The following is a 12,582-nucleotide window of genomic DNA, read 5'->3' as shown; positions in this document are numbered from 1 at the left end:
AAAAATGTGGAATATGGAAAAAAAATGGCCACTTAATCCAAAATGGCGGCCTCCCTGTTTGGTCAAGCATACCTATCCAAGATATTTTTTTGTTTGTTATGAAACGACACATGTCCCGATAGATTTGTATAAATGTCGGCCATCGTAGTGCCGGGGTTGCCCTATAGGGGGCGCTGGTCAGTTTTTTTGCCACGCCCATTTCTTAAAACCATATGAATATCTTCAGGGGGGGGCTGTTGTTACACACATGTAGTTTGAGAGAGATAGAATCATGAACACTGAAGTGACAGCAATTTCGTGTTTCACGGCGAGTTGATGAACTTTAATGCCACGCCATTCATATGGCGTTTGACGAAAAGTCACGGTAATCTTATGTCTTCATTGTCAATGTCTTGGGACCCATTTGATACAGTTTGACATGGTTGAGGTCAGTGGATGAGGAGAAATTCATCTGGCTGATTGTAAATCAGCCAGGAGCAGTTCATCAAAGTATAAAACATGTCACTTCCTGTAGCCACCAGGGGGCGCTGTAATTTCAAGTCATAATTTCTGTGTAGATGTCATCAGGATGGCACCCTTGTCTTACATGTCTAGTTTGGACTCGATTGGACAATGTATGTCCGAGATACAGAACCTCGTGTTTTGATGGCGTTTAATCAAACTCAAGACGCCACGCCACGGTCACACGGTGTGACGAAAGGTCAATCTCTTAATCACTTTTTATCTCCATCTTGTTGTGATGGCACTGATCTTAATTTGAAGTTAATCTGATGAAAGCCCTGGGACAAGTGCATCAAGTAAAAATGTGGAATATGGAAAAAAAATGGCCACTTAATCCAAAATGGCGGCCTCCCTGTTTGGTCAAGCATACCTATCCAAGATATTTTTTTGTTTGTTATGAAACGACACATGTTCGATAGATTTGTATAAATGTCGGCCATCGTAGTGCCGGGGTTGCCCTATAGGGGGCGCTGGTCAGTTTTTTTGCCACGCCCATTTCTTAAAACCATATGAATATCTTCAGGGGGGGGCTGTTGTTACACACATGTAGTTTGAGAGAGATAGAATCATGAACACTGAAGTTACAGCAATTTCGTGTTTCACGGCGAGTTGATGAACTTTAATGCCACGCCATTCATATGGCGTTTGACGAAAAGTCACGGTAATCTTATGTCTTCATTGTCAATGTCTTGGGACCCATTTGATACAGTTTGACATGGTTGAGGTCAGTGGATGAGGAGAAATTCATCCAAGTGTAAGACAAGCAAAAAACAAGACATTTCCTGTTGCCACCAGGGGGCGCTGCGGTTTTAAGTCATCATTTATGCATAGATGTCATCAGGCGGGGACTATTGTCTTACATGTCTAGTTTGGACTTGATTGGAACATGTATGTCCGAGATACAGATGCCCGTGTTTTGATGGCGTGTAACCAATTTTTAACGCCATGCCACGGTCACACGGTGTGATAAAAAAAAAATCCCTCAATCATTTTTTATCTCCATCTTGTTGTGATGACACTCGTCTAATTTTTAAGTTGATCTGATGAAAGCTCTACGACAAGTACATTAAAGTAAAAATGTGGAATTTGGCCAAAATGGCCACTAAATCCAAAATGGCGGGCTTCCTGTTGCATTTTTCATAATGCTCCAATAGACTTTTTTCTATGATTAGTCACGTTACACCAGTGTCTAGATTTTGGGGAAAATCGCTTATGTGGAAACCTAGGGGCTGGTTCCAGGGGGCGCTGTTGAGCCATTTTGCCACGCCCAATTCAAATTACTCCAGAATACTAAATTGTCCGCAGACCTTGAATTTCCTGCAAAGTTTCACAACTTTTTGAGCATGTCTAGACCCTGAAAAAGCCCCCCGAAGGGAAATAATAATAATAATAAAAATCCTTACAGATTCAATAGGGCCTCTCACCATCCGGTGCTCGGGCCCTAATAATAATAATAAAAATCCTTACAGATTCAATAGGGCCTCTCACCATTCGGTGCTCGGGCCCTAATAATAATAATAATAATAATAATAAAAATCCTTACAGATTCAATAGGGCCTCTCACCATTCGGTGCTCGGGCCCTAAATATATCTGTTCATGTAGGCGCTCTGATGTAGCGTGAGCAATTTTGTGTCAATTGGACAATGTTAACACAACTTAATTTTCACACTGATCAGTAGGTGGCGCTATGACCCTGAACTAATATTTATATGTGGAGCTGTTCAGATCAGTATTGTGATCATAGGTCAGTAGTTTGGAGCCGGTTGGATAATGCAGAGTGGATTTACAAAGTACTTCCTGTTTCCTGGCGAATCAGTAGGTGGCGCTATGACACTGAGGAAATATTGACACATAGAGCTGTTCAGGCTTGGACTCTGACCATGTGACAGAAGTTTTGTAGTGATAGGACAATGCACAGTGGAATTATGAAAACATCGTGTCCTTTGGCGAAGGATGATCCTTCGCCAAACATCAATGTTTACATGGTTTGAGGAAATGTCACAATTCTGACCTTGATTCAATGACTTGACTGAGCTCATTTGAGCTGTATATCTTAAAGCAGCCAGGAGCAGTTCATCAAAGTATAAAACATGTCACTTCATGTTGCCACCAGGGGGCGCTGTGATTTCAAGTCATAATTTCTGTGTAGATGTCATCAAGCCGGAACTCTTGTCTTGCATGTCTACTTTAGACTTGATTGGACCATGTATGTTCGAGATACAGATGCTCGTGTTTTGATGGCGTGTAACCAAACTTTAACGCCACGCCACGGTCACACGGTGTGAAGGGGAAAAAATCCCTTAATCAGTTTTTATCTCAATCTTGTTGTGATGACACTCATCTGAATTTGAAGTTGATCTGATGAAAGCTCTACGACAAGTAAATCAAAGTAAAAATGTTGAATAGGGCCAAAATGGCCACTAAATCCAAAATGGCGGGCTTCCTGTTTAGTCTAGCATATCTATCCAAGAGACTTATTTGTTTGTTATGAAAAGACACATGCCCAAATCGATTTTTGTACATGTCGGCCAAGCGTAGTGCCGGGCTGCCCGTTAGGGGGCGCTAGTCAGTTATTTTGCCACGCCCATTCCTTAAAACCATATGAAAATCTTCAGGGGGGGGATGTTGTTGCACACATGTAGTTTGAGTGAGATAGAACCATGAACACTGAAGTTAAAGCAATTTCGTGTTTCACGGCGAGGTGATGAACTTTGATGCCACGCTATTAATATGGCGTTTGACGAAAAGTCACAGTTATCTTATGCCTTCATTATCAATGTCTTGAGACCCATTTGGTACAGTTTGACATGGTTGAGGTCAGTGGATGAGGAGGAATACATCCAAGTGTAAGACAAGCAAAAAACAAGACATTTCCTGGTGCCACCAGGGGGCGCTGTGATTTTAAGTCATTATTTCTGTGTAGATGTCATCAGGCCGGGACTCTTCTCTTACATGTCTAGTTTGGACTTGATTGGACCATGTATGTTCGAGATACAGATGCACGTGTTTTGATGGCGTGGAACCAAATTTTGACTTCACGCCACGGTCACACGAAGTGACGGAAAAAAATTCCGTTGATCATTTTTTTTCTCAATCTTGTTGTGATGACACCCGTCTAATTTTTAAGTTGATCTGATGAAAGCTCTACGACAAGTACATTAAAGTAAAAATGTGGAATTTGGCCAAAATGGCCACTAAATCCAAAATGGCGGGCTTCCTGTTGCATTTTTCATAATGCTCCAATAGACTTTTTTCTATGATTAGTCACTTTACACCAGTGTCTAGATTTTGGGGGAAATCGCTTATGTGGAAACCTAGGGGCTGGTTCCAGGGGGCGCTGTTGAGCCATTTTGCCACGCCCATTTCCAAATACTCCAGATTACGTAAATTTTCACCACTCTCTAATTTACTGGAAAGTTTAAAAACTTTTTGAGCACGTTGAAGCCCTCAAAAAGCCAATTCATTGTTCGGAGAATAATAAGAATAATAATAAGAATAATGCCTACAATTTCAATAGGGCCTCTCACCATTCGGTGCTCGGGCCCTAATTAATATTTTCAGTCGCAGACAACTTTAAACAAAATACATATAAGATATCTTTCTTGAAACTTGATGCTTAATACAATCATATACTCTTGTTTCAATCTCTTTTGGACTTCAACTTGCCCATCTCATCAAAGTAAACCCACAGCACATCCCTGATATTCACCTTAAGTCCCCCTGACGCCCTGACTCCGGGCTCGGGGACGTGGCAGTCACCGTCTTTCACACTGCTGGCTTTACTGCTGCATTTTCAAAAACAGCCTTATCGAGTTTCGGTGTGTTTCTAAGAAACAACCCAGCGGCACCTGCAAACTGTGAACTGGTCTCAGAGAGCGAAGTGTGCTGCTGTGCTTCTGAACAAATATCCCCTACTGTAGGAAATGTGACATCTGTGTCATGATACACTCCAAAGCTGTTCGCATGTGTTTAATGTGGAGCTCCATATTAGCCTGTGTGCACGTTGTGTATATTGTATATTGTATATTGTATATGCATTTGGTTTGAAGTTGCATAATTGCTGATTGCATAACGGTCAAATGAAGAACACCGTTAAATCAGAAAGAGACCCGATGGGTCTTATCCCTCAGTTTCCATGTTGCTCAAGGTCATTCTGTTGCTCTCTGCCATATGGCTCTTTCCCAGAACACTTTTCACCGTCCGAAGTTTAAACATAATGCACTGCAGGGTTGTATATAAAGAGTTAAAGGGTGGAGCTTCTCAAACGTTTACACGATTGTCAGCATGAAGGCCCTGATATTCCTGGCTCTGCTTGGAGCTGCGTGTAAGAGATCAACCAATTTTAAACTTTAACGTGAATACATACAACTTACACATACTTATTATACCGATTTAATAATGATCCTATGCAATTGTTTGCTGTTTCAGTTGCTGCAGCTGAGGATGACAAGATTGTCGGAGGGTATGAGTGTCCCAGAAACTCTGTTCCCTACCAGGTGTCTCTGAATGCTGGATACCACTTCTGCGGTGGATCCCTGATCTCCAGCCAATGGGTGTTGTCTGCTGCTCACTGCTTCAAGTCGTAAGTACTGGAATTCTATCGCTCTGCATGACTCTGCTTGCTTTACTGTCCAAAAAACACATTGAAGACCATCTCCAGACAAGAAGCATAATGCTGGGAAAAGATTAACCGCTGGACGCAAGATTATCACTAACTCTCAGTGTTGTTTAAATGGTAAATGAACTGTATTCATAAAGCATATGAATACCAGTCTCCAGTCTGATTGAACACTAAATGGTATACACAGAATGAGTCACATTCACCCATTCACAAATCCATTCATACCACACTGCACATTCTCTATTACACACAATTCATACACTGTGGGCACAGCTGTCAGGGGCAATTTGGGGCCCAGGGAGCCACCGACCTTCTGGTGAGTGGACGACCCTCTGTAAACCTCCAGAGCCAGAGCAGTTCAGGTTTCACACTGGATCATTATTGGCTGAGGGTTTGGGCTAGGAACACATGATTTAAGGTGAGCATGGAGAAATGTTCGGCCTTCAGCAGATCAAAGTGGACATTTTCTGCTGTTAAAATATTTACCAGTGGTTAAATGGCGGTGCACAGACGCAGCAGCACAGTGCTCCCTAACACGTGACTGTGGTTGGTTGTTATTTGTACTGATCATTAAATATGAATGTGGACAGATGTGTGTGTAGGAATGTGGGTATGGATTGTTTTAGATGCACAGCACATTTTGTTCTACTGTTTTGTGCAGCGATGATCTCATCTTCTAATCTTGTTAGAAAAACAGTTTTAGAATTTAAAATACAACAAAAATGCTTCTTAAAAGTCTCTCAGCAGCTTGAGGTACATATGTAACACATATGTCCACATTTACAAAGTATTCATGCTCCACGTAGAATAAAACTATGACCTGTGGATGAAAAGGAATAACACAATCCTTTTATTGCCATGTAATAGATGTAATTTATAAGAAAAAAAACAGAACCTTGCTCAGACACACTCACAGGTTTGGCTGCTAAGTGCTGTGACCAGGCAAGTTGGACCAGGAGCTTATGGTGGCTCAGGAGTCCAAAATTAGAATAGATATTATTTTGTAATATTTGTTAAGAAAACCTTTAAGTCCTGAACTTTCCTGCCTCCTCCAGTCGTATCCAGGTCCGACTCGGTGAGCACGACATCCGCGTGAACGAGGGCACCGAGCAGTGGATCGACGGCGCCAAGATGATCAGGCACCCGCAGTACAACAGCTACAACCTGGACAACGACATCATGCTGATCAAACTGAGCCGCCCTGCCACCCTCAACAGCTTCGTCCAGACCGTGGCCCTGCCCTCCCGCTGCCCCGTGGCTGACGAGAACTGCCTGGTGTCCGGGTGGGGCAACACGCTGGCCAACGGCAGTAAGAGATGAGACATGAAGGAGCTGAGTGAAGAGGGGTTGTAAAAGAAAAACAGAAATGAGAGACAGCAGCAGCCCTGAGGAGACCGTCACCTTGTCACCGTGTGGGGGGGAATGAGATCATTATATTGTTTTTTTATTGCGTTAGGGATTAAATAAAGTTTGTCTAATAATGGTGTCAGGGAGAGGCAACAGTAAATGTAAAGTCAAAAGATGGACCTTTTGAAATAGTTGTGTAAAGTCTTCTCAGGCACTAAATGCAGATATAATTGAGAAAATGTCACCATGACATTGCGTTCAGGGTTATTTTGGCTTAGAAATAAAAAGAATATGTTGATCCAGTGACTGAGACCTGCTTCCTGCTCCCCAGACAACTCTCCCGACAGGCTGCAGTGCCTGAGGCAGCCCATGATCGATGACAGGATCTGCAGGAACGCCTACCCAGGGCTCTTCACCGAGAACATGCTCTGCTCCGGGTTCATGCACGGGGGTGCCAGCAGCTGCCAGGTGAGTTCCCCTGAAGCCTCGGGTGGTGCATGATGGTGCATCACCTTCCAGCACTCAACTAAAGACGGCAGCAAAGCACTGCATCTTCACCCTGGTGTCATCTTCATCTTTTGTTCTTGAGTGACGCACTCACCGTGACGACAAATCATATTGTGTTGTTGCTGTTCTTGTGTGTGTGTTTGCAGGGCGACTCTGGAGGTCCTCTGGTGTGTAGTGGTCAGCTGCAGGGGGTCGTGTCCTGGGGTTATGACTGCGCCATGCAGGGACACCCCAGCGTCTACGCCCGTGTGTGCCGCTACAACAGCTGGATCAGCTCTGTTATGGGCAACAACTGAAGACACACAATCCCCCCCCACACCCATCTAGTGCACATACAACCTCACACTGTAACACCACACTAGCTCATACTCTGTTTATTTAGAACACCTTAGGTATTATTATCATTCATTTACATATCATGAACAAAACGATAAGGCCCAATATTCTGTAATCAACAGTCATGATGAAGAATAAATCAATAAAAAATATAATTAAGCATCTATTTAAATTGTTTTGTTGTTTCTTTGAGTTTCACAGTTGTTGCAAAGACATCTTTAAAACTCTCAGTGCCTCTGTGTCCGTTCTGTTCTCGGTCACGAGGCCAAAGCTGTCATCAGGAATATCAAACCAAAAGAAACGTCCATGTATAATATCTTTAATTTGTACTTACTGTACTATAGACGCATGCATGCCTATGAGATGCCTTTGGTACTCGGTTAATGTGGCACCGCAGTGATGAGGGGAACAAGCACACTGGAGTAAATAGGCATCACTGCATTTCACTGCTCTGGATTCTCCGTGTGCATTCCTCAGACGCCGCTTTGTAAACTTTGCTGCTTCTTGTTTGCTGAGGCGACCTGAAGACAGAAGAAGAACACAGAGAGCACAGCAGGGATGGTCAAACAGCACGAGCACTGGTTAAAGAGGAGATATGATACTATATTTGGATTTAAATAGATAAAAGAATGAATATTGATATGTTATATCTCGGCTAATAATCAAGTATGAGCATCTCTGAGGTTCATTATATTTAATAAATTGCTGAAATAACATAGAGCAACAATAAAATGTTCATGACGGCTCAGGCGAACCCACCTGACCAGCGATCCTGTCCAGATCTCTCTGGCCCTGAGGGGTAAGTCTCCGTCCCCTGTGAATAAATGTTAATAATGTTTAAAAATCCATCACTTATTCCATTTCTTCCACAGTCTCATACCCCCCCCCGTCCACCTCTCTTACCCACTGGGGTCCTTCTCCACCATCTTGAGGGCCTCCAGGGCCTGGAGGACCTTCCTCGCCACGTTCCTGGAGCCCACGCTGAAGTGGGCGGGGCACACGCCGTTCCTCTGACGCCCTCCGTAGATCTTGATCATGGAGCCGACGCCCACCCCTCCTCGCAGGTACAGGTGACGGGCCGTGGATGCTGAGGAGACGAACAAACAGTCCAATAAACTGTCATGGCCCCTTTGTTGTCATCGAACTTGTTCAGCCAAGACATGAAATCAAAGTGTGTGAAAATCTCTTGTTGGGTCAATTTGCCCGAGGAGATAAGATACAAAGCAGCTGAGTGTGTATTCTTATACTGTATATAAACTGTGGAAAATCTGATAAGACAGACCAATATCACACAAGGTGTGTTATCTGTATGGGCTGTATTTCACATGTATTGAATTATCTATATTGTATATAACATTTCTATTTAACCTTATTTACTTTGGATTCTGTCTCTATTCTTTTTTTCTCCTCCTCTGACTCTTTTCTGTGCTGTCGTGTCAAATTGAATTCCCTCTATAAATAAAGCTACATCTCATCTTATAATATAAATAAATGGGTTCTCAAAATGGGCTCCAGAGTCCTTGAGATGCTCACAGGGTTGTCGAAGAAAATGTGAATCCATTTGTACTTCAATCCATTTGTATTAGCGAGGTCACACTTGCTGTATATCTCAAGACACCGAATCTTTATCTAGTGTAGAAATCACATGATCCCGAGAACCAATTCCCATCGACGGGATTTAAAATGAACGACATGAGGTCTTTGACATGTAAAAGCATGAAAGTCACGGGTAGAAGACATCCTGTGTTATTATTATCGACACAAAGGAAAGGATGTAAAAGATTCAAGGAATTCATATTTTCATCGTCAATCATGTTATCAAGTAATTATTAATTAAGAAAACACTGGCAAATTACCAAATGTTATCATCAGGTCACAGTTTGAGGAAAATTGAATGTTTGAATTTAACTATGAAGGAAGCAGATATTTTAAATTTTTTTATTCTGTGATGTTTTTTATCATCATTAATTACAATGTATTGAAATACACTCATTATTCTCGGTGCTGAGGAGGAACAGATGAGGTGATGAAACCCAGTGTAACCAACCTGCTCTGGTGTAAAACCAGTTGTCATCACAGGGAGCCATCTCCTTGTGTCTGGCAAGCTTCACAGTGTCGACCCACTCTGGGACCTTCAGCTTGCCAGACCTGAAAAAAAAAATGTATGTGACAAATCAACTGACGGGACCATTTCAACATATGGCACAGGGAACATTGGCTTGATTCAGCAAAATCATATTTCATAATAACACATATTTATTGATGCATTTTTTTAAGCCCAGGAATAAAATCTACTTAGAGTCTAGAGCCCATTATTTTATGCCATTATCTTCTTTTTTTTAAAGGGTGTCTCTTTCCGCTCCCAAAAAGGTTTTTCATCACAGCGTCTATTTGTGAGGATTGCCATCAATAATTACAATTTTTTATTATTATTTGATATACATGAATAATATGATGACAATAATAATAATAGTAACTTACAGTTGACATCTTATTCTTAATGAAGGAACTCATCTCTTATTTCTGTTTATTCCCATGAGGCAGCAGCCTATAGTATAATATATTATATAAGTATAATAACAATATAAAAAAGTTACTCATTAATTGACTACATGAATACATTTATATAATAGTTATTAATAATAAAGACAACAATAACAGTAACTTAAATCTTACATTACATTTTCCTCTCATCATAAATGAAGAAGTGATTTTTCTCATATTTTTCCCATAATGCTCAGTCTCTGTGATTGACAGGTCTCAGAAGCTGCAGTGTGTGTGTGTATGTGTGTATGTGTGTGTGTTTGTGTGTCTGTGTGTCTGTGAACTTCTCTGACTTCTTGAGGAACGCGGACAGAGCCCTGACGAACTCCTGCTGGTTGACATCCTTCACCGTCACACTGGGCATCTGGACAAACACACGGAGGACACGACGGTGAGTTGACATTTTGTTTTTTGACAAACGTTGCTAACGTTAGCTAACTACCTAGCTAACTAACTAACTTGCTAGCTAGCTAAAGTAGCCGTTAGAAGGCACGGCTCACTGCGGCTGACAGCTCGGGCCCCACGTGCACTGCAGCTCTCATCTTACACAGTGGAAAAAGACAAACGTGCATGTGCATCTTACTTTGCATGAACAGTACAGAGTCCACAGTCAAGTGCTGGGGGGGAGGAGGAGGAGGATGGATGGAGCTCAGACCCAGTTTAGCCCGGAGCTGATGCGGGGATGCAGCAGCAGAGAGAGGGATGCTGAGGAGGGATGGAGTGAGGGAGGGAGGGAGGGAGGGAGGGAGGGAGGGAGGGATGCTGCCCTCATCATGATACCGTAGCCTGAGTTAACCTCACCCGCAGCTGCAGATCACAGCTTGTCCCTGCCCTTGGACTCAGCTCCCCCCAAACACTGACTCTAACACCCCCCAGTCATATCTCAACCACATGATGAGATTCATGTTTTGTGTGAACGTGGTTGTTAAATTAGTTTAAAAAAAAATGTATCACTGTGGTGGTGGTGGTGGTGGTGGTGGTGCTGCTGGGTGGGAGTGAGCTGCTCCCACTGGATCCCAGCAGAGGGTGGCGTTGTGTCACCTTCCTCAGTCTCTGGCCTGTTTCCCTCTCTCATCAGACCCAGGGGCCTCTCAGGAAGTGTGCTGCAGGCAGCCGGAGAGGAGAGGACAGCACCGGCGGAGGGTCAGTGCCCGTACTCTCTCTATCTGGCTTCTATACGAGGTTACCATGTTTCACAAAGACACCATGAATGAATGAAAATGTGTCTTGTGGCTTGTAACTTTTGTTGGAGTGTGATGAGGGTCGCGATCTCTCTTATTCCGTGAGTACTCTCCATGAGACGGAATGAAAACTCTTTGCCACAGCCATCTTTTTAGATTGGGTCCACTGACTGTCCAGGCCTTTGCTTTGTCAAGGTGACTGATGTCCTTGGAAAGCAAAGACGGAGGCAGCGATCAGAGTAATTCATAAATAAAATCTCTCTATTCTGCAAAAAAGGTAGTTCTTTGTAAAGCCAGAGAGAGAGAGAGAGGGAAAGGTTTTTATTCACATGTCTTTGCAGGGATCTGGGAAAATCATCCGTTTTTTATAAAGCAATTAGAAACACACAAAAAAAACAACCATAATTACTCACACACTTTGTCTACCTGTCACAATATCTGCAGGCAACATCTGAGCTGCATTGAATTACAAAAATGCAGATGTGTTTTCGTCTTGTGTTGACAGTATGAGCCATACATCTATTTCCTAGGACACAAAAACATCTGCTTGACGCTCTGCAGGTTAATTATGGGTTAGGGTTATTTTGTTCTCTTGATAGGTCTGTAGGTTATTGTGCGCTTTTGCTTATTGTTTAAAATGTCATGTTAATGGTGAATGCTAGTTTCAAGTTACCAGGAGAACGGTTTTCTTTACTTATCCTTTCATGTAGTTGACAAACCTGTAGCAGAGTATTTGAAATGATTTATTAATTAATTAGTTTGATCATCAATCTATTCTTTCATTTTGTGAACTAAAGGCTTTATGGTTGTGGGCTCTTAGATTTGAGAATTCACTTATTGCTGAGAAGATAAATGTCTTTAATTGATAGTTTTTAGACCTACTGTTTATTTACTAAATTAAACTAAGTCTGATGTGTGCATGTGACGATCACAGTCTCATTTTAAAATGAAAGTGACAGGAGGTGGTGTTGAGTAGAATTATTCAGTTGGTTTTTTAATTGTCCCTTCAAGAGCATCAGCAGGTTACACGCCTCGTGTTTTAGCTCTGATAGCTTCGCATACAACTTAATTTTATTATTTGTGTCACTTTCTTTTGAAGGAGTGATTAACTGACAAAACAGTTGGATTAATTACAGCACTCATTACGTCCATTGCCTTCAAAGCGTTTGCTTAATTTTCAGTGCTTTGTCAGAAGTGCATTTGAAAAAAAATCCTGCTGCTTTTAATCAATTTCTCGCTTTGGCCCTGAGAGCTTATGTATTTCCTTTCAGGTATCCAGGCTCACGTCGTACACGGATTAACACCAGCCTGTTAAACATAGCATGTAAAAACAACGTAGACAAATATGCGTTTATAAGTGTGCGGACATGTTCATATCACTCGCACACACAAACACACACTCGCACACACACACACACATGCACAAACACACGCACATACACTCATACACACAGCAGCCTTGTGCTTTCTGTGTGTCAGTTGTCTAAGCTTCTTCCCCTCCCCCCCTTTCAACATCTCTCCCCTTTTTTGTCCCCCTCACCCTC

The 12,582-nt window shown here is 42.4% G+C and overlaps 2 protein-coding genes across 2 annotated transcripts; one reads left to right on the top strand and one right to left on the bottom strand.

Annotated features, from left to right (window-relative positions):
- Positions 1-4,754: 4,754 nt before the first annotated feature.
- Positions 4,755-7,299, top strand: LOC128462210 (trypsin). Its single transcript, XM_053447511.1, has 5 exons — positions 4,755-4,826; positions 4,931-5,084; positions 6,179-6,432; positions 6,802-6,938; positions 7,124-7,299. The coding sequence occupies exons 1-5, from the start codon at positions 4,787-4,789 to the stop codon at positions 7,271-7,273; spliced, it is 735 nt and encodes a 244-aa protein (XP_053303486.1). The 5' UTR covers positions 4,755-4,786; the 3' UTR covers positions 7,274-7,299.
- A 487-nt stretch (positions 7,300-7,786) lies between these two features.
- On the bottom strand, positions 7,787-10,221 carry LOC128462184 (40S ribosomal protein S19). The gene is made up of 5 exons (XM_053447483.1): positions 10,151-10,221; positions 9,361-9,461; positions 8,217-8,400; positions 8,073-8,127; positions 7,787-7,834 (listed from the first exon to the last, which is right to left on the bottom strand). Exons 1-5 carry the CDS (start codon positions 10,219-10,221, stop codon positions 7,787-7,789), a joined length of 459 nt encoding a protein of 152 aa, XP_053303458.1.
- Positions 10,222-12,582: the final 2,361 nt, after the last annotated feature.

Source organism: Pleuronectes platessa, chromosome 18, assembly GCF_947347685.1.
Source record: "Pleuronectes platessa chromosome 18, fPlePla1.1, whole genome shotgun sequence".
Taxonomy (NCBI): Eukaryota; Metazoa; Chordata; class Actinopteri; order Pleuronectiformes; family Pleuronectidae; genus Pleuronectes; species Pleuronectes platessa.
The sequence above is the reverse complement of the archived record's forward strand: the minus strand, read 5'-3'. Positions and strand labels throughout refer to the sequence as shown.

What these genes read in the sequence shown, in the direction of transcription:
- LOC128462184 (XM_053447483.1), bottom strand. Translation starts at nt 10,221, where the DNA reads ATGCCCAGTGTGACGGTGAAGGATGTCAACCAGCAGGAGTTCGTCAGG. An exon ending in CTGTCCGCGTTCCTCAAGAA is followed by an intron (nt 9,462 to 10,150) that starts GTCAGAGAAGTT and finishes TTTTTTTTTCAG; the next exon opens with GTCTGGCAAGCTGAAGGTCC. An exon ending in CTGGTTTTACACCAGAGCAG is followed by an intron (nt 8,401 to 9,360) that starts GTTGGTTACACT and finishes TCGTCTCCTCAG; the next exon opens with CATCCACGGCCCGTCACCTG.
- LOC128462210 (XM_053447511.1), top strand. Translation starts at nt 4,787, where the DNA reads ATGAAGGCCCTGATATTCCTGGCTCTGCTTGGAGCTGCGT. An exon ending in GGCTCTGCTTGGAGCTGCGT is followed by an intron (nt 4,827 to 4,930) that starts GTAAGAGATCAA and finishes TTGCTGTTTCAG; the next exon opens with TTGCTGCAGCTGAGGATGAC. An exon ending in GCTGCTCACTGCTTCAAGTC is followed by an intron (nt 5,085 to 6,178) that starts GTAAGTACTGGA and finishes TGCCTCCTCCAG; the next exon opens with TCGTATCCAGGTCCGACTCG.